This window comes from Trichomycterus rosablanca, chromosome 13, assembly GCF_030014385.1.
Source record: "Trichomycterus rosablanca isolate fTriRos1 chromosome 13, fTriRos1.hap1, whole genome shotgun sequence".
In the NCBI taxonomy this organism is placed as follows: Eukaryota; Metazoa; Chordata; class Actinopteri; order Siluriformes; family Trichomycteridae; genus Trichomycterus; species Trichomycterus rosablanca.
Genome location: NC_086000.1, coordinates 21006216 through 21027037, shown reverse-complemented (window position 1 = coordinate 21027037; position 20822 = coordinate 21006216). Strand labels below are relative to the sequence as shown.

At 36.9% G+C, this 20822-nt stretch overlaps 2 protein-coding genes across 2 annotated transcripts; both read left to right on the top strand.

The window, feature by feature from the left end:
• The first annotated feature begins 1268 nt into the window (after nt 1-1268).
• On the top strand, nt 1269-13832 carry snx6 (sorting nexin 6). The gene is made up of 14 exons (XM_063007404.1): nt 1269-1315; nt 1447-1497; nt 3724-3828; nt 4006-4116; nt 7635-7756; nt 7844-7967; nt 8167-8262; nt 8461-8566; nt 9763-9838; nt 9991-10030; nt 10253-10339; nt 11451-11610; nt 11771-11856; nt 12781-13832. Exons 1-14 carry the CDS (start codon nt 1310-1312, stop codon nt 12832-12834), a joined length of 1224 nt encoding a protein of 407 aa, XP_062863474.1. The 5' UTR covers nt 1269-1309; the 3' UTR covers nt 12835-13832.
• A 2533-nt stretch (nt 13833-16365) lies between these two features.
• eapp (e2f-associated phosphoprotein) lies at nt 16366-20189 on the top strand. Its single transcript, XM_063007405.1, has 6 exons — nt 16366-16498; nt 17949-18133; nt 18213-18323; nt 18401-18515; nt 18635-18760; nt 19581-20189. The coding sequence occupies exons 1-6, from the start codon at nt 16428-16430 to the stop codon at nt 19906-19908; spliced, it is 936 nt and encodes a 311-aa protein (XP_062863475.1). The 5' UTR covers nt 16366-16427; the 3' UTR covers nt 19909-20189.
• Nucleotides 20190-20822: the final 633 nt, after the last annotated feature.

Below are 20822 nucleotides of genomic sequence, written 5' to 3'. Positions count from 1 at the left end.
AGTACTCTTTCCACATCTGGCTGTTTGGAACAGAGCCTAACTTTATGTTTTGCTGAAAGTCCTACAAATAAACTGTGATTTCTTTTAATGTTCAGTGTTTTGTACTATTATTGACTATTATAAACTGGCTGCAGTTTAACAGGCCAAATAAATTACTGAGGCCGTTCATTAGCCCTGGTGTAATCAGGGGCGGAGCCAGGGGGTGGCCAGTGGTTGCCATGACCACCATAAAGTAATCTTCGGCCACCCCTCTGGCCCCCCCACCACCACTTTGCCGGCAATTTTTTTGCGGAAGCATTTCTGCACGCAGGAGCAGCGCACCTCAAATAAGTAGTTCTTCACCAAAACAGTGCAGTAATACACTCAACATAAACGTCAACCACCAACACCATTACAGAAGTACTGTAGTACTATTTAGTAGTATTCGTGGCGCGCTACGAGTAAAAGCGCCAGCTGACTCTGCGCATTCCAGTGTTGCCAGATTGGGCGATTATCCGCCAAATTGGGCGGATTTTGTTGGAAAACAATTTAATAGCAGGTAAATAACACTTCTATTGAAAAGAAAATCTTCCGTTTCAAGAAGCTCCAGCATTGTAGAAGGCTATTAAAAGTAAAGTCAATTTTCAATGCTGATTTGGCTTAATAGTGTTGGTCAGTCTGTATCATATTGTTAAAAGAAAATTAAAATTAGTTTTCCATGCATTCACACTAGCATGTTCTGGGATTCAATTGAGTCTCATCAGTACACACAAGTTGGCAGCCAAATGATAAAGTATTGCAAATGAATATCTTTGAAATACCTCATAATGTTAAGGTTACTATGTTTTGTTTTTTCACTTGTCAAAGAAAATGAAGAGAAAAAAAGCTTATTATTAGTATGCAGGTCTTCGTGATGTAATTCTACATGGCACTTACTGTCTGTATAGGTAAATGAGTGAGTGACCACATAAAAAAGGTATCAGTTTCTGTGCCACCCCTGTGTGAGCAATGGTCTCAGTCTGGCCACCCCTATGAAAATTGTCTATGTCTGTGTAATATAATGTAAATAAAGGGGCCTGTGGACCCCAGTACCAAACTTTACTCATATGATGTAAGTATGAGTGTCAGGTTACTTCTAGACATGTAGTGTTAGTTTTAATGAAGCACTAAGTATTTTTTACAAGAGCTCTAAAGTGTGCTAGCCACCGCTGCTAGCTTTTGAGAGCTGAGTGAGTGACGTTTTCCTCGTTGCACCGCCCCTCTGTTCGCGGCCTCAGGTGACGTCACACCCGCTCACAGGATCAGTGCTCCACCCGTAACAGCAGCAGCCATGATGGTGGGTTTTTCCTTAGCTCTTCCTTTAACCTGCTATCTGTTATGAACGCAGTGTGGCTTTAGCCGGACTTATACAGCCGATTTAATGTCTAAGCATTGCATTTTATCTTTCTTGTCTTTTCTGCTTGACAGCAAGAAGGGCTGGACGATGGTCCCGATTTCCTTTCGGAGGAAGACAGAGGGGTAAGTTTTATTGTTGTTTGATTTGGATATTCTGTTGGATTTGCTGGATCATTGTTTCATTATGTACTGTGATCACTGGTTGTTTTTGAGATTAGTAGTGTCGATCACGTGCAGTTATGGTCAATGTCCCTGACTGCCACAGGCTATTAGCCAGGTGCTGCTGAGAGTCATTTGACTTCCTGCTGGCTGTTGCTAACTGTGTAACAAACGCTTGGGGAGAAAAACTATTTGGAGAAAACCATTAATAACAGCAGAAGTGCGACATTTAGCAGCATATTTGTTTTAGTTTGCATGAGCTTCTAGATTATAACTTGAATATAACCAGATAAGGTCTCCAGCCTGACGGTGCCAGAGCCAATGTCACAGCTACTGGACCTTTAAGAATGTATTGAACAGTGTTGTCAGACACAAGTAACTTAAGAGCCACATAACACGAACATAGTGTGGAAGAGCCACAGAACAATACATTGTAATAAGAGCATCATTTTTTATGTAAAAATATTATTAAAACACTAAAAGCTATTTTTTTAGCTTTTGCTGTCTGTAGTTCTTGTTTTTGTTATGAATGTCCTCATCTCATATACGTTTTACATACGTTCCAGTAAATCCTATAGTTTGTTTGTTTATTAGGATTTTAACGTCATGTTTTACACTTTTGGTTTCATTCATGACAGGAACGGTAGTTACTCATTACACAAGATTCATCAGTTCACAAGGTTATATCAAAAACAGTCTTGGACAATTTAGTGTCTCCAAGTCACCTCACTTGCACATCTTTGGACTGTGGGAGGAAACCGGAGCACCCGGAGGAAACCCACGCAGACACGGGGAGAACATGCAAACTCCACACAGAAAGGGCCCGGACCACCCCACCTGGGGATCGAACCCAGGACCTTCTTGCTGTGAGGCTACAGTGCTACCCACCGAGCCAACGTGCCGCCAACCAATCCTATAGTAAAACTATAATTCTGTGGTTCTTCCAATACAGACACTAATCTGGGACTGACATCCAAAAAGTCTTACTGCAGGCTTACTCGTAAAATAAAATAAACCTTTAATATTAATGCCATAATGATGGAATGTTGTAAGATCACTTCCCATGTCCCATGTTCATGTGAGTGATCTGTCATGAGTCAAAATCATCATAAAATTCATCATAAAATATGTCAAGTGTAATTTGTTACTAATTAAGCCAGTATTTTAATTTATATGTTTTTTAAAATTAACAAATAATTAAGCCATTTAAAGAGCTACATTCAAAATAAAAAGTTCCATTTGTATATATGATGAATGCTTTCAGTTAGCTGTACAGACTTTCCATGGTGACATAGCCGCTGAACATATGAATTTTAATGTTGGAAATTGACTTTTTTTTTGTTGCTTTTTTCAATTTTGGAATGTCACATTTAAAATAAGAGCAAATATCCCCTGACTGTCTCACTGTATGGAGACATGGTTATTTGTATGAGGAAAGCATGCAGCATAGACAGTGGACTCATAATAATTAATTTACTGTATTATAATTCAAAGGTATCTCTTTCTTTTACCACAAATCATATTCTAGGAGCTAAAGTGTTTTGTTGTTGTGACCTGTATAAAGTAAATACAGAATTTTGCAAAGAAAAGGTACATTTGACCGGTGCTTTTTCTGTTTACAGTCTGTCAAAGCCATCCTCTAGTCGGAGGGCAAGGGAAGTGGGGATTTTTTGAGATGCTGAGGTGTTTGAAAACCTCAGTCTCATACACTCCTACTAGTGCCACATATACTAAAATGTCACTAACATTTTTACTGTTTGTCGAGAATGTGGATGTGTGATATCTCTTTAATGGGTTAGTGAAACCACCTGTTTTGGAAAGGTGAACTGTATGATGCTAAAAAATCACATAGAATTACCATGAGCTGGATTTAGCTAGCATGCAACAACTCAAAATATTGTCAGCAGTCTCAGGGTTGTCAAGATGATACTATTCACTGCAACAGAAAGGTTAATTGTTTAAGCAAAAGATTAAGAAAAGAAGAAGCAGGAGAACCCACATTATGGGAAGTGTATTAGAACCTTGAACTGGTATCAGAGGATAACAATAGCATGGGAAGTGTATATTCTACTAGTATCACAATCATTTACCATCAGTAGAATTTTTGTATGACTTTAAATTCAGTTTAGATTTTTCTGAACAGCACCTTTTAAAAAAAAATCAATATTTTGCTATTTGAATGCCTTACAGCCAAGGGCCGTTAATGTGGACCTCCAGACTGATGCTACACTACAAGTGGACATTTCAGATGCTCTTAGTGAGAGAGACAAAGTGAAGTTCACTGTCCACACAAAGGTATGCAAATGATATTCAAACAACAAATGCAAATTACAATGCGCTCAGTATTATTAAACAAATTTTTTTGTGATTTTGTGAGGGGTATGTACCTAGCATACTGTATATTTAATTCACAAATTTGGTCAAATTCTCCTAATGATGTGTAATAACATGCAGTTTTTATTAATGTTTTAGAGCACTCTACCCAACTTTAAGCAGAACGAGTTCTCTGTAGTAAGACAACATGAAGAGTTCATCTGGCTTCATGACTCCTTTGTAGAGAATGAGGAGTATGCTGGTTTCATTGTGAGTACAGAAATCACATACATTGTAATTTCATTTTTATCAGCCGCTTTATCCTGGTCAGGGTTGCAATGGGTCCAATTCAGGGGCGCGAGGCAGAAATACCCTATACAGGGTGCCAATCCATTAGTCACCCCCCGAATGTAGAAAAGAAAAGATGTGATCAGACAGTAAAAGTGATGTGTAAGTTAGGCTTTATAAAACCTGAAATTAATGTAAAAATTAATTAAACTCAGTAAGGATGAGCTTATTTATTTAAATTAGAACTTAATAACATGGGAGCATTATCTTAAGTAAAAAGGTTGCTCCAGTAGCCTGACTTATGCTAAAGAAAGGGTCATACAAAAACTAATTTAAAGGTAAAGCATAAATGTATGTAAAATGTAATAATGATTTTCCTAAAAGTAGGACAATAAACAACTAATAAAGAATGAGTAAATAAGTAAGGGAGCCTGGCTTTACTCGCTCTTTTAGAGGAACTTGCCAGTGAACACATACATTTGTCTGTCTGTCTGTGTTTTGTCTATAGCTTTGTCTCTTTGTCTGTCCATACATTGATCTCTTGGGTCTTCCTTCCGCCAAAAGCCATCCTTTCAGAGCATTTAAACAAAAAAGTGTATGACTTTTTTGACCATTGCTAAGTTTGGCTTGTTATTGTCCTGTTATTGAATTATATTTGAGGGTGTTCATAATGTAGAATGACTGTGCTTGTTTAAATGCACATGATTGTAGAATAATTTGCAATCAATAAATAGAGATTTTTGAACAGTGTGTACTCTGCAATCCTTTAGGAGATTTGAGCCCAATGATGAAAGCTGCATTGTGATACCATTTGATGAAAATATAATATATATCTTGCAAAATGTGATTAAAAGTACAATAACACTGTTTTGGTTTAGATAAATAAATTTTTGTATAGTTGGACTGTTAAAATATGTTTCCATGCCTGTCTAAATATAATAAAGTGTTTAATAATAAAAGGGGTTTGCTAAACTGTTGATGATCTTTAGTTACTTGTCTGTAAAGTGGTGTAAAGGCAGCACACACTGACCAGTGTTTCCTTTGGGAGTGGTACAAATCTCAAGGATTTGTGTTAAGAAACCTATCGTAATTGTTCATATCAAAATGACCATGGATATCTTGCATTAGTTGCTCTGGAAAATATAAACGAATCTGTTTGCAAGGATATAAATCAAATAGATATAAATTAAATCAGGACTTAACACTAACTTAATATTACTAACTAAAATAATAAATAAATAACGGAAAACTCAAAATGTAAGAGCATTTGTGTGGTATAATGTCTTGTTGCTATCCAATATTAATGGTAAATTAATGGTTTGGCCAACTCATGTTGAATAATAACACCCACAACCTATAATGTTTGGTCCAATTTCTGCTTTTCGCTTAGACTTGAATGACGAATTTACTTAAATTACACTTCAGTTTGCTTGGTATAAGACTGAGACCATCTTTCACAAGTGGTCTGAGAGTAGTTAAAGGCTCTACTATGTGTTTTTGGTCTAAAAGAACCGTGATTAGTCTGTTCAGGCACCATGCACATTCAATTCAATCCTTAAATGTCCCTTTAAGAATAAAAGACAAAATATTATTTACTTTTTTATATTGTGTGTGGGCAACAACACTGTATAATTTGATAGAGTAATATCTGCCCCAGGCTGTTGAGGATTTGTTCCAGTCAGCTTTGTGGCATTTTCACACACCTTTTCAACCTGAGCTTGCGTCTACAGAGGATCCCCACTCTGTGGAAAACTTCCTGCTTGGTTCCTGTTCCCAAAAAGAAACACCCAACAAACCCCAACGACTACAGGCCTGTCGCCCTTACTTCACATGTTATGAAGTCGCTAGAGAGACTAGTCCTTGCTCACATCAGACCCAGAGTGAAGGAACACATGGATCCTCTACAGTTCGCCTACCAACAAAACATCGGCGTGGATGATGCTCTCATCTACATGTTACAGAGGGCTCATGCTCATCTGGACAGTGTGGACGCTACTGTGAGGATTATGTTTTTCGACTTTTCATGTGCCTTCAATACTATTCAACCTGCACTGCTAGGTGAAAAGATGTTGAAGATGAATGTGGAACCAGCTCTAGTCTCCTGGGTTTTGGACTATCTATCTTCTAGACCACAGTTTGTGCGACTTAAAAACTGTGTCTCTGTTAAAACCTTGAGCAGTATGGGGGCCCCACAAGGAACAGTCCTGTCGCCTTTCCTGTTTACGCTGTATACATCGGACTTTCAATATAACTCAGACAACTGTTTTCTCCAGAAGTTTTCAGACGATTCAGCAGTCGTGGGTTGTATTAAGGCAGGATGTGAGCAGGAATACAGGGGCACGGTTAAAGACTTTTTGGACTGGTGTAGCAACAACCACCTACAACTAAACATCACAAAAACCAAAGAAATGGTGGTGGACTTTAGAAGGAGGAGGAGGGATCCTGAGCCAGTTACTATCCTAGGAACTGAGGTGGAACTTGTACCCAGCTACAGGTACCTTGGAGTTCAGCTGGACAACAAGCTGGACTGGTCTACACACATGGAGACGGTGTACAAAAAGGGGCAGAGCAGACTGTACTTCTTAAGAAGGCTGAAATCTTTTAACATCAGCAGGCCCTCTTTTCTTTGGAGTGGTTTGCTGGGGTGAGAGTGCTAGAACAATGGACACAAACCGAATAAACAAACAGATCAAAAAGGCCAGCTCCATAGTGGGGTCTGAACAGGACTCAGTTCAGCAGGTAGCAGAGTTAAGAATGCTCACAAAGCTTAACTCAATTATCAAAAACCATTCACACCCACTTCACTCCCTGGAGGTGTTTCGACAGAGCACCTTCAGTCACAGACTGATTCCTCCTAAATACAGGACTGAACGTTACAGAAAATCCTTTCTTATAACTGCTATCAGACTGTTTAACAGTTCACAATAATTCAAATAAATCATTTATAAGAAATACTTACTTCTGTATGCTATGCATGCACCATAAAAAGTTTACATGTATATAGTACCATACTGTACATTTTTATCTTATTGCTTGTTTTTGCACTGTAAGTTAATGTTGTATGTATACAAGAAGTTGTTGTTGACTGTTGTCTGAGCTACTGTAACAAAGAAATTTCCTGCAAAGGATCAATAAAGAATCTATCTATCTATCTAGAGTGAAGAAAATCAGTGGAGTGGCACTGGGAATTATCTGCCCACTATTATGCCACTACACTCTGAAATACTCTGTTGCTGTCTGATTTATTAGCTGTATGTCTAAAATGTACTTTGGGCCCTGAGTTCTTGGCACTGAAAGGCATTTTGCATTTCCATCACTCATGTGAATTATTCATGGTATTTACTGTTAGATGCAGCCACAGTATGTGCACAACTGCTTTTTGTATTTGCAGAATGACACTGAACTAAACACTGACATAGTTTGTTTGAGTGCTTCGTAAGAATAAAAACGTTAGAGCACATGAATTTTACTTGACTGCTAAAGTGTTGCATTTTTGCCAGATCCCGCCTGCTCCGCCAAGACCAGACTTTGATGCTTCGCGAGAGAAGCTACAGAAGCTGGGTGAAGGTGAAGGCTCCATGACCAAGGAGGAGTTCACTAAGATGAAACAGGAGCTTGAGGCGTAAGTCACTTTCACTTAATGGCTTGGCTAAATGGTTTCCCCAGTTTTAGTATTGCTTCATATTAGGTAATGCATATTGTGTTGCAGTGAATACTTGGCCATCTTCAAGAAAACCGTGGCAATGCATGAGGTTTTCCTGTGTCGTGTTGCTGCCCATCCTGTTCTTCGAAAAGACCTAAATTTCCATGTTTTCCTAGAGTACAACCAAGATGTAAGTGTGTGATTTTTGGCAGCACATTTCCTGGCCTGTGGGTAACTCAGAATACATTTTCTTCTCTCTTCTGCCAATCGTTTAAATATTTTAGTTGCAGGTGGGTCTTTCCCTGCATGATTTTCATCTTGTGAAAACCCACACTTGGCAAACCTCATCATTTTCTTGTACTCTTATTCCCCATTTTTTGCAATGTTAGCTGAGTGTACGAGGCAAAAACAAGAAAGAGAAACTAGAGGACTTCTTCAAAAATGTTGTAAAGTCAGCAGACGGAGTACTTGTGGCAGGAGTGAAGGTGGGTTATGTGAGGATCATGTGATTTGAGTTGTGAGGTTAAAGGAAATGATTTACAAAGCCTTATAGCATAATTATGAAAAGCTTGTAATGCTTTAATAGACATGGATTAGCATGCTTTATGGGGTAGGGACTTTATTATACTGGGAGAATGCTAATGAATTATTTTAATACTAATCCTATTTCTGTTTGAATGCAGGATGTAGACGACTTCTTTGAACATGAGAAGACATTCCTCTTAGAGTACCACAACCGTGTCAAAGATTCCTCCATGAAGGCTGACAGAATGATCAGGACTCACAAAAGTATGTTTCTATTTACTTCTCGTAACTCTAAGGGAAGGTCTTTATTTACAATAAAACAAAAGCACAACATTTTTGTTTCATGTTGTAACACTTATTTTTAATAGAACATTTCTGAAAACACATTCATTAAATCGAAAATTATTTATAAATAAAAATGTAACATTTATTAATCAATTCATTTTTAATTACTAGGTGGCACAATTAATAGAGTGAATACCTCACAGCAACATGCGTTCCGGCTACCTGGGTTTGATATTCATATCTGTTAGGTGACCGGTTTTGCTGTGTGTGTGTGGCTTTCCTCCTGGAACTTTGTCACCCTTTATATTCATGCAAGCAATTAATTGACCATTCTAAGCAGCACTTAGATGTTAGTGAGTGAATAAAAAGCTGAATGTGTGCTGCCCTGTAATTGATTGACACCCTGTACAAATTTTATTTCTGCCTCACACCCATAGTTTCTTGGTGGTGCTGAACCCACAAGGATCTTCATCAAGATCCATCTTCATTCATACTAAGTGATATTAGTAAAAAGTTTAGTGGGGCACAAACAGAGTGTTGGGCTTGAGCCTTGGTAGTGGCACCAGCCTGCTTGGCTCTCGCAGTTAACCATGCCTGAGGGAGGAAAGGCTGAATGTGTTATAACCTCATTTCTGCTCCAGCAGTGACTCCTACTTTCTGGTAAAGTAAAATAAAATGTGTCATTATTTTGTAATTTGTCCATTTTCGACCTAGAAACACTGGCAAGTGGCCTTATCCATTACAGGACACTAGCCTATTAATTTACTTTGTCACATTTGGGTGAATATAAGATTATTTAGTCCAATACTTGCTTGTTTGGAGAGGTGAAAGGAAACCAGAGTGATACGTGAACACATTCACTACCTGCTGGTCACCTGTGAAAAAGCTAGAGAGCCATAGCAAACTCCTTTACCATCAGTGTCAGTACAGTTGGTATAATATGTAGTTCATGTGAAACAGTTTCACTCTGCATTAATGCCTAAAGCTTTTTGAATGGAATATCCAACAAGCTCATGGTCAGGGTTCTACATAATTTTAACATTGTATGGTTTATATGGTTATATACAAGGATGTTTGGGTTAATGCATGAATACACACTGGCTGGGTTTTTAGAGCAGTTTGATAGTGAATGAGTATGTGTTCTGTTAAAGATATAACAGAAGTTCTTTTTTAAGGTGCTGCTGATGACATCAACAGAATTGCTTCCACACTGTACACTTTAGGGACCCAGGACTCAACAGATATGTGCAAGTATGTGTCTTTTCTATTTCCATTTAACTTATCATAAGCTCTTTGTGTTTACTATAAATTAACATTTATTAAACACAATTATACAACATAGCCATTAATTTATCTATTTTTTGCATGGTTATTTTTTTATTGTATGTTTATTGTATTTTTAGATTCTTCTTAAAAGTTTCTGAGCTTTTTGAGAAAACACGGGTACGTACATTTTAATTGAACACATTATAAGAGCATTATAATCAATATCAACTCTTTAGAAGAGCAGCACTGTCCAAACTGTTGTCTTAATGTGTAAATATGTGTGTAGCAAATGCTCTGCTTAGTTCACTGTAAGTCAAATGAAGAAAGATTTTCCGGGGTTCATAGGGTCACCTATTTGCTTCCTGTCATTTGAACTCATCCTATCTGTTTCCTGTGTAGAAAATTGAGGCACGAGTTGCTGCTGATGAGGACTTAAAACTTGCCGACTTGTTGAAGTATTACCTCAGGGAGTCACAAGCTGCTAAGGTATGTGATCTGACCCCTAGGCTAAATTCACAGGGAATTTTTAGCATCTATTAAATAATTATTATGACCATGAACCTTATACAAACATGCTGTACCAAGGTATAGTAATGTGTACAAACGGAGCTTTGTTATCATTAGACTGGAAATATTTGCTCATCACAGTGATAAAGCTAATGAATGGCAGGGCTGTGGTTGATTATATTAGTGGAAAGAAAGATAAAAAAAATAAAACTTATCCAAAGCTAAACAATCCAACAATAAAACATAGTAGAGCACCCCTGGCTGCATCCTGAACCACACACTGGTGGAGTTCATGCTAAGGAACAGCCAAACTTACTTAATGGCGCAGTCATAAGACTTCAATTTTATTGATTTCTTTAGCTGCATTCATTTTTTTACTGGCTGTCAGAGATGCATCATGTATAAAATGTATTTAATATAACCCTCCATAACTTTCTATACAACAATGCCTAATTAAATAATCCTGGAGTATCAAAGTTCATCCCTTGGACAGATTTTGTCTGACACAAACCTTTTCTTTTACAACAGAGTTACAGGTAACCCACAGTATGTACACACCATTGTGCTACTGTAAAGAGGTGGATTTCCTAAACCTTCCATTAACTGGTGAAAAATGTATGCTTTATGTTTAACGTTATATTTAATAATAATTATATTAAATCGTAAATAATGTTTAGCTTGCTACTAAAGGTCAGGTAAATGCTTTAAACAATACATTTTTGAGGTTAAATGTTAAAAGAGAACATAAATTTGAAATGGGTTGTTGGATAACTGTTGGTGTTTTTCTTTCGTTTAAGTAATCTAAAATCATTAAGATAGTTGGCAAGAATGCAATGCAGGGGGGGTACTTTTTACTTCACTGTACACAAATTAGACAAATTATCCATGTCCACAATAAACCAGCAACATTTATGGATGCTTATAATAATAATTTTCAATAATTTCCTTGTTAACAAAGAAAATGCAAGTTCCTGCAGTATGCACGGTTCAATATCCCAGCGTTTTAATAATAGGTTGGCTTGTTTGCTTTTGGTTGTTAGTTTTGTGTATGTGTTAGATAATTCTAAGAAATGCACTCTCTGCCCTTCAGGACCTTCTGTACAGACGAGGAAGGGCATTAGTTGACTACGAGAATGCCAACAAAGCCTTGGACAAAGCCAGGGCCAAAAACAAAGATGTCCTTCAAGCAGAAACCACCCAGCAAGTGTGCTGCCAGAAATTTGAGAAAATCTCTGAATCAGCTAAACAAGGTATTCATTGGTATTTGGTGTTTTGTGTTCATTAAACATGTATTAACTTGTAATAGTTTTAGGTTTACATGTAAACAGCATTGTGTTCGCAAAAGATTATGCTGTCATTGTGAATTAGCATTTACTAATGCAACTGATTCATGTTTTTAAACCACAACAGAACTAATAGATTTTAAAACAAGAAGAGTAGCAGCATTCAGGAAGAACCTGGTCGAACTAGCTGAGCTTGAACTCAAACATGCGAAGGTAACTGTTTTATGAAAGAAGTGTCTGTGATTGCAATGGAACAGAAGTTTATTTGGCAGTGATGTAACTGCAAGTGTCATGGATGAAAACATTTTGCTACATTAGCAAATAATGTTTTGTGCAGACAATCACTATGTAAGTGTTGTGGCATTTGTGAAACAAAATCAGGTCTGTAAATATAAATTAATATCTTGAATTTTCAGGACAAATCAAACAAACTATTTCATTTTTTTAAGCAAAGGAGCTTGTGGACTTGACTTGACCATGAATTTTGGCATGTTTTTTCTTTGTTGGTTTCCTTCTGGTACTCTGGCTTTTCAATCACAAAGGGGGGTTGGCCGCTTTAAATTGCCCCTAGGTGTAAGTAAGTAAATAGGAAAGTGTGTGGTGTCTTTTTTAATTAGTGTCTTGTACCTAGTGTTTCTAGGTGTCGACGGCCAATGAATTGCTGTGCTGAAACATTTATCAGGTTTTAGGTGGTATTAGCTCCCTTGATCAAACCTTTGGGAGGAAAAAATTAGAAGAAAAAAAAGAAAATAAAATGTATGGTGCAGCTAGTCTTGTATCAAGCAAGAATGGACAAAAGTTCCACTTGCAAAACTGCAACAAGTAGGTTCACTTTTTAAACCATTAAAAAGTCTCATCAATATGAATGCTGATAAAGCACAGGGGTAAACACACCTCTGTCCCAGCTTTTCTGGAATGTGTTGCGGGCATCAAACTCTTAGTGTTTTTTATATTTACAAAATACAATAAATTTAATCAGTGAAAACACTGAAAATCTTTTTATTTTACTTTTATCAGTTAAATAAAGAGTCAAGAAAATTAACAAATACACACAATGACTTCATCAGATGTGTGTGAGGATTTTAGGAAATGATTTTACATTGTTACAGTATTTACTGTTCATTCTTGTTTTTAAAGGGTAATCTTCAGTTGCTGCAAAGCTGCCTGGCTGTTCTAAAAGGGGATACTTAAACTCTAGATTAAAGTGTACTAGGGTTTTCCCTGTTTGGTCCGGTCTTACATGGAGGCTGGAGGAGAGAGTGTACCCGAGATCTGTTTGTAAAGGAACAGCGTATGACTGTTTGTATCTCTGAGACAACATACTCCCTCCTCTACCCCCTTAAAGCTACTTGGCCCACTGTGGAAGATTTCCCAAGTCTACACAGCACAACTACATCATCATCTAATCACGTCTTGTAACTTGTTAATTGACATTTTTATGGGAGTCACTTCATCAGCATATTTACCTTCCTGCATTTCTGTCTAATTGTTTTCCTGCTACTTGTTTATTTTGCTTATTGTAATCGTTAGCTTGGATAATCCGTTAATATGGATGATGCTCAGTTGTCGTGTTCAGGATAAGGTAATTGTATGATTAAACTGTACGGTCAATTCAAGCCTTGTACATGTATTAGTTTCCATAGTACTATTGATCATCTTAATCTGACTAATCATTTTTTGTATTACTTTATAGCAAATTAAATTCATCTGTCCTTTTTTACTCCTGATCATTATTTTTGCCTTAATATGTACACTAATGTAAAAAAATACTAAATGAATACATTTCTTTCCCTCAGCCAGACTTTTTAAGTGCACTGTATATGAATGTGTATTTTTCACAGTATGTGACCAAAGCTTCCATTTATTAGGATGGAGGAATGCTGACATAATCCGTACTATTAACGGTAAAATGGTTAAAAAATTAATAAATAACAAAAATAAATAATGCTGTTTACCATATGTGATATTGATTTCATGTGAGGGGAAAGAAACCTTGGCAAGAAAAGGTCAGAGTGACCTATACTAGTCTGAATTTACTAGTTACAACTAAAACATTTGATATTAAAGCTAGATGAAAACACTGACGCCTATATACATGGATGAATGTGTCTGTGCCAGGGTTTCTCAGCTTTAGTCCCTATCAGCTTTCCAAATTTCCAATAAATGTAATTTAAGGATATTTAATACTTCATTGTGTAACCTGATTTGTTGAGAGGAGAGTGTGTGCATTATATTTAACAAAAACTTACAACAGTAAAAACTAACAAAATAATGAAAATTCTCGACAATATTAGTATTAAACAGCTAGTATGGAGAATGGTTTGATTTGTATCCAGTATAGAATCTTTCTTTAATGTCATATACTGTAAGTTCTAAATGCTTTAGATACGTTTAGTGAAAAAATTCTTTACGGCCTGTTCTTTAAAACTTCTGGTAAAGGTTCAGCATTGTAGTTTGCTGTTCAGAACATTGTTGACCTTCGGTTAGGTCATTGATGTTCTTATTAACTTACATCCAGGTTTATTATGCAACTTTTAAATGGTCTGGGGTCATTATTGTGGAATATGGCAATATAATTAGCAGATAGGGTTTCCATCATAGGTAGCACCTCATCCTGTTAAATTGCTTTATATTTCTTGTTTTAAGTCCACACTAAACGATCAGTGGGGCATATAATTTCCACGAAATGACAAACTATACCATTATCTCCCATAGTACTAAACAGTTTGCAGCAGACATTTCATCTACTGTATTTCCACTTTGTTAGAATGTCCAGATAGAATGTCAATTGCAGGGCAACACTCATTATTTATTTACATGTGGAGGAAAATTTAGAGTTGCAAATTCACATACTGTTATGTCTTTAAAAAAGAAATGTAATTCTAGTAGTAAGCACACATATACTTTGTTGGCCGGCTAAACTTCTCACAGACATTGACTTGAGATGAAAATCAAACCCAGGTGTTATATTCATGTATGGGGTGGCACAGTGGTTCAGTGGGTAGCACTGTCGCCTCACATCAAGAAAGTCCTGGTTTTGATCCCCAGATGGGGTGGTCCAGGTCCTTTCTGTGTGGAGTTTGCATGTTCTCCCTGTGTCTGCATGGGTTTCCTCCCGGAGCTTCGGTTTCCTTCCACAGTCCAAAGACGTGCAAGTGAGATGAATTGGAGATACAAAATTGTCCATGACTGTGTTTGACATTAAACTTAAACTGATGAATCTCATATAATGAGTATCTACCGTTTCTGTCATGAGTGTAACCAAAGTGTGTAAAACATGATGTTAAAATCCTAATAAAATAAAAAAATATATATTAATGTATAGTGTATCAGGATCACCCCCAAAATGTGCATGCCAGGGGCTATTTCCTAACAACTGTGCATGTCACAGCCTGGGATATATTAAATATTGGGCTTATGGTAGTGACTTGTAGTGTTCAACACAGGAGATATAGGCAACATAAAAAACTGAGTGACTTAAATAAAGGCCAGATTGTTATGTCCAGTCGACTGGGTTAAAGTAATTCCATAACAGCATGGGGTACTTAAAGCCACAGACTGGTCAGAGGAGGTACCACCACCTTCTTAAAGGTCCGTTCTTAAAATTTCAAAGATGTCGGTTCATAAAAATAAGCTCAAGCAGCAGACCAACAAAAAAAAATATTTTACCACTGACTACTTCTGCTCTGACAAGCTTGCTTAACTCTGAGGATAGGTATTTTTAGCAGGACAGTGCTTCATGCCACACAGCCAAGTCAATCATGGTATATGAATAGAGTATAACCAGGTCAAGTTTCTTTCATATCCAACACCATAAATACAATGAAAACCCCATTGAAGACCACTACGTTGTGATTAAGAGGAAGATGGATAGTCACAATCCATCAAACAAGCCAAGCTGCTAGAATTTTGCTCTTTAAGAGTGGTAAAAAATAAAAAATTAGGGTAATCAATCAAATAATTTTCGTACTTTTTGCATTTCTTAAGTTAAAACAGTATTATGTTCTTGAAAAAATAAATGGGAACAGTAAATAAATGGCTTATTGGTAGCACTGTTGCCTCACAGCAGGAAGGTCTTCGATTTGATTCCCTGGTTATTTCTGTGTGGTTTGCATGTTCTCCCCATGTCTGTGTGGGTTTGTTTCCACAGTCCAAAGACATGCAGTCAGGTTAATTTGAAATACAAATTTGCCCTAGGTGTGAAAGTGTGTGTGTGTGTGTGTGTGTGTGTGTTTGCCTTTCGATGGACTGGCAACCTGTCCGGGTGTTTCCTACTTTTTGCCCAGTGAATTTGACCCACCGCGACCCTGACCGGGATAAAGCGGTGGGAAAACAGACAGTGAATGAATGTTTGATGTCTGAAAACACGGTTTCATTTTTTAATTACAAGATTTTATTTGGAATTTAGGAGCAATGTCAGTAGTGTATAGAATTAAAAAAATCATATTTTGCTTAAACACGTACCTAAAATAGGTAAACAAGAGTAAACCATCAGTTTAGGTGTTTTGCAGATTTATATAAGAATGGAGGATAGGAGTTTGGAGGAAAAGAAGCCTTAAGAAGTAAATAAGATGCGCATTTACAAATAACTTGCTTTTAATTTTTAATCTTAATCGAGCTGTGAGTATTGTATTAAATCAGCCACACACTTTTATTTTGAAACATGCTATGTAAACCGTGACTGGGAAACACTAAACGGTCCGGACGGTTACGACTTCCTGAAGTCATAGTGAAGAATTGCCTCTGTTTAGTAAATAACTCTTTTTCTTCGAAACAGAGAAATTATGAATCGAAAAGAAGATTATGATTCATATGAGATTGAAGAACCAAGTGATGAAGAGAGAGCTGCCAGCAGGTGATTAGATTTAATCCTGAAACATGACATAGAGGAAAATGTAAGATCACGGTGTTCGCACTACTGTAACATTAGGGACGAAGACCAAGACACGGTTAGCTTTAAAGGCCTGTTTTATAGTTACAGATAGAATAGCTGAACTCGTATTGATTTGCAAAGTGTCTTAGTTCTAGGATAAAGTCAGCACCAGCGCGACACATACATTCAGTATAACCTGAGACTGTACCTGGCATTCTCCTACTACCTCTAGCGTATAGATAGATAGATGGATGGATGGACGGACGGACGGACGGACGGACGGACGGACGGACGGACGGATAGATAGATAGATAGATAGATAGATAGATAGATAGATAGATAGACAGACAGACGGATAGACGGATAGATAGATAGACCTAGATAGATAGATAGATAGACCTAGATAGATAGATAGATAGATAGATAGATAGATAGATAGATAGATAGATAGACGGATAGACAGACGGATAGACAGATAGATAGATAGATAGATAGATAGACAGATAGACCGATAGACAGATAGATAGACAGATAGACGGATAGATAGATAGACAGATAGATAGATAGATAGATAGATAGATAGATCACTTTATTAATCCCATTAATCCCAGAGGGAAAGTCAAGTATTACAACAGCTCAAGGTACAATAGAAAAAAGTATTAAGTAAATAAAAGACTCAGTTAAAAATTACTGTTAAACACAATTATTAATTAAATATGCCCAAGGTGCATAAGAAATATTAAGTAAGTATTGCAGTACAACGTTGGTATATAGATAGGTGCACGTCGTAGTAGCCTATCCAACAGTAAAAAAGGGCTGCCGCAGGACAACCACTAAACATTTTTTGTTGGCTGGTGCACTATTATTTAAAGGCTGAAACAGTAGCAAAGGGTGTAGAGTGGGTGCCATGAAGCAGAATGAGTGCCAGGGACTTGGGTTTAATCGTCGCCCCTCCCACCTACCAGATTTATTTATTATTTATTTATATATTAGGGTTTTAATGTTATGTTTTTACACACTTTGGTTACATTTATGACAGGACAGGTAATTACTCATTACACAAGATTCATTAGTTTACAAGTTTAATGTCAAACACAGTAAAATAATGGGTTGTTCTAAAGGGCTCGCTGTATTAGAGCGTGTTACTGTAATAGTAACTAGTAGTAGTAGTAACAGTGTCACTGTTGCAACTAGTCAGTTTGTGAATTGTCCCCATGATCAATGGTATTATTGAAAAGTGAATGTGTTTAGGAACCACAGCAACTCAGTAATGTTACAGAGCGTGGTCACCAGGTTGACATTTTTTGTACTGTAAAAATGCCAAATTAAACTGCAGCATGCAATGAATTTGTTTATTAAATTATTAAATTAAATTGTGTTTATAAGCTGACACGCTGCTTTTGAATCAGTGCAATGACATTCTGTCTTTTAGTTCTGAGGATGAGCTGGATATTCTTCTTAATGGAACTTCAGATCAGAAGAAAAAGCTCATCCGAGAATACCTGACTGGAGAAAGCGAGTCATCCAGTGGGGATGAGTTTGAAAAGGAGATGGAGGCAGAACTAAGCAGCACCATTAAAACTATGGAGTGCAGCTGGAACATTCCTTCCACACAAGGTTAGCATTACACCAGCGCAACTACTGTAAAGTTTTAATCTAGTTGTGTTTAGTGTAAATTTGTTATTTCCATTTGTAGATGAGGGGTCCAGGATTATTGGCAATACACAGAACGTAGCAGGAAGTCAGCATTCTCGGCAGTATGATGACATATACTTTGACTCGGATTCTGATGATGATGATCAAGCTGGTAAGTAAAAGTGGTGTAATACGTGGCTGCTTGTTTACATAAGTTAGTATTTATTTTTAGTTTTTGTTCTCGTGTAGGTGCTTCTAGGAGCCAGAGAAGAAAGCAGCGTACTATTCCTACAAATGATGAGCTATTGTATGACCCAGATGAAGATGATCGAGATCAGGCTTGGGTTGATGCCAAGAGAAAAGAGTAAGTCAGAAACAAAATTGAATGAATTAAGCTTAAATACTCTAGACTAAGCAAACTTAACATTGGTAAAAGGAAATAAGTTGTCTGTTATTTAAATATATATTGTTGATTGGATTTAGGTACAGGAGTCAGAGAGGGCCAGCAACATCTGCACAGAAAAAAAAACAGTCTCAGCCTCTTCCGAACAGTGATGCCGTTCTTAATTGTCCAGCATGTATGACCACACTGTGTCTAGATTGTCAGAGGTGAGAACCAACCTATTTATCAACCACTACCATGTCCAAAAGTATGCAGACACAAACATTACATACCCGCTTTGCTAATATAACAGTCTAGTAGTAACAAGTTTTTGAAATCGGACAAAAGCATTTGAGGGTGCACTGATTTGGGTAATTAGGTCTTCCACCACAACTTGGCAAATCATTTATTATTATTATGGCCTTTATTAGCATCTAATGAAAAATAATAATTATTATTATATGCTGAACCTACAAATGTGCCTTTCCCAACCTGTTGCCACAATGTTTAATGTGTACAATTATCTAGAAAGTGATTTGAATCTTTAGCATTTTCACTGAAACTAACAAAACCAGTCCAGTCCAGAAGTTTAATATGAGGTCTCTACAATTTCTATTCTTAAGATGTTTTTTAGGAGTGCAATGTTTCCATTTATAGGCCATCAGTGGTCAGTAAATGGTTTGATGAGGGTGAAAATTAAACCACGTTACCGCTTTCACAGGCACCAGCTGTAACAGATATGTGTATAATAAAAATAAAATAAAAACATTTGTTTACTTGGTATAAGACAGTTCTTTTCTATGCCAGTGGTGTTCTCTTCCTCTAATACTTTTCTAGGAACTTGTAAAAGCTATACCATGGTGTGGTAAAGTTGTTCTGAAATCTTGTGTTGAACCAGCATTTTAATAAAGTGCTTCATGCTGGGTTTTAAGTCATTTTCACCTGTCTTTTGATAAATCCACAAATTAAAAGGGGTGTCTAAACTGTTGGCCATTTGATATGTACCTGTGTTTCTTCTGACTATTGATTTCTTCTTTTTGTACACAGACATGTAAAGTATAGGGGACAGTATCGGGCCATGTTTGTGATGAACTGCACTGTGAATAAGACTGAAGTGCTGAGGTACAAAGCAAAACAAAGAAACCAGCGCCGAAAGAAAAGTCGCCATGGCTCTACAGCCACAACAACAGAAATGGGGACTAAAACTGAGGCAGAATCAGAGGCAGAGACAGGCCTGACTGACTCCAGACTGGGTGGGATGGATGAGCAAGAGATTTATCATCCTGTTACTTGTACAGAGTGCTCTACTGAAGTGGCTGTATATGATAAAGATGAGGTTTATCACTTCTTCAACATCCTAGCAAGCTATTGCTGAGGAGATCACCCAGTCATTGGGAATTCTCAAATTCAAATTCCCATTTATTGGGAAATGGTTATTAATTGCCTTGTGTACTCATGCACAATAATGTAAAATAGTGTACAAATTATTTTGTTTTCATAGTTTTAAGAAATGTGTAATGCTCCTTTTTATTTTTACTGAAGTGATGCAGAACAGACATTTTGTCATTAGCTGTAACATGTACAAGATTGTTTTTTCACACAAACTTAAGTTCATTGTTTTCTGCATTGTTTAAATAAATATTTTTGAGACTTTTATAGCATTTTATGGTGAGGTTATTTATTTATTCATTCATTTTCAGTAACTATTTCATCGTCAGTGACCATAAAAGTCTCAACTCTTCTGAGAAGGTATTCCACAAGTTTGTTTATTAGGATTTTAACGTCATGTTTTACACTTTTGGTTACATTCATGACAGGAAACGGTATTTACTCATAACACAAGGTTCATTAGTTCACAAGGTTATATCGAACACAGTCATGGACAATTTAGTGTCTCCAATACACCTCACTTGCATGTCTTTGGACTGTGGGAGGAAACCGGAGCACCCGGAGTAAACCCACACAGACACAGGGAGAACATGTAACTCCATACAGAAAGGACCCGGATCACCCCACCTGGGGATCGAACCCAGGACCTTCTTGCTGCATTCCACAAGATGTGTCTGTGAGAATTTATGCCTATTTAGTCAAAAGACTCTTTGTAAGGTGTCAATACTCTTAAAGTATAATATTGGGTTATGCTAATAAATACATATTTTCTGTTTTATGTACAATTTAAGAAATTATAAAACACATAGGTGCTGTAAATAAATAAGAAAACATGATTTAAACTATTTTACTTCGTTATACATTGTACATAAACATGTATTTAGCATTTTATCTAACATC

Bases quoted from the DNA above. Each gene is read 5' to 3' on its own strand.
- eapp (XM_063007405.1), top strand. From the start codon at position 16,428: ATGAATCGAAAAGAAGATTATGATTCATATGAGATTGAAGAACCAAGT. The intron at 18,134-18,212 runs GTTAGCATTACA...TTCCATTTGTAG, and splicing joins GAACATTCCTTCCACACAAG to ATGAGGGGTCCAGGATTATT. The intron at 18,761-19,580 runs GTGAGAACCAAC...TTTTGTACACAG, and splicing joins CTGTGTCTAGATTGTCAGAG to ACATGTAAAGTATAGGGGAC.
- snx6 (XM_063007404.1), top strand. The intron at 8,263-8,460 runs GTGGGTTATGTG...GTTTGAATGCAG, and splicing joins TACTTGTGGCAGGAGTGAAG to GATGTAGACGACTTCTTTGA. The intron at 11,857-12,780 runs GTAACTGTTTTA...TTGTTTTTAAAG, and splicing joins TTGAACTCAAACATGCGAAG to GGTAATCTTCAGTTGCTGCA.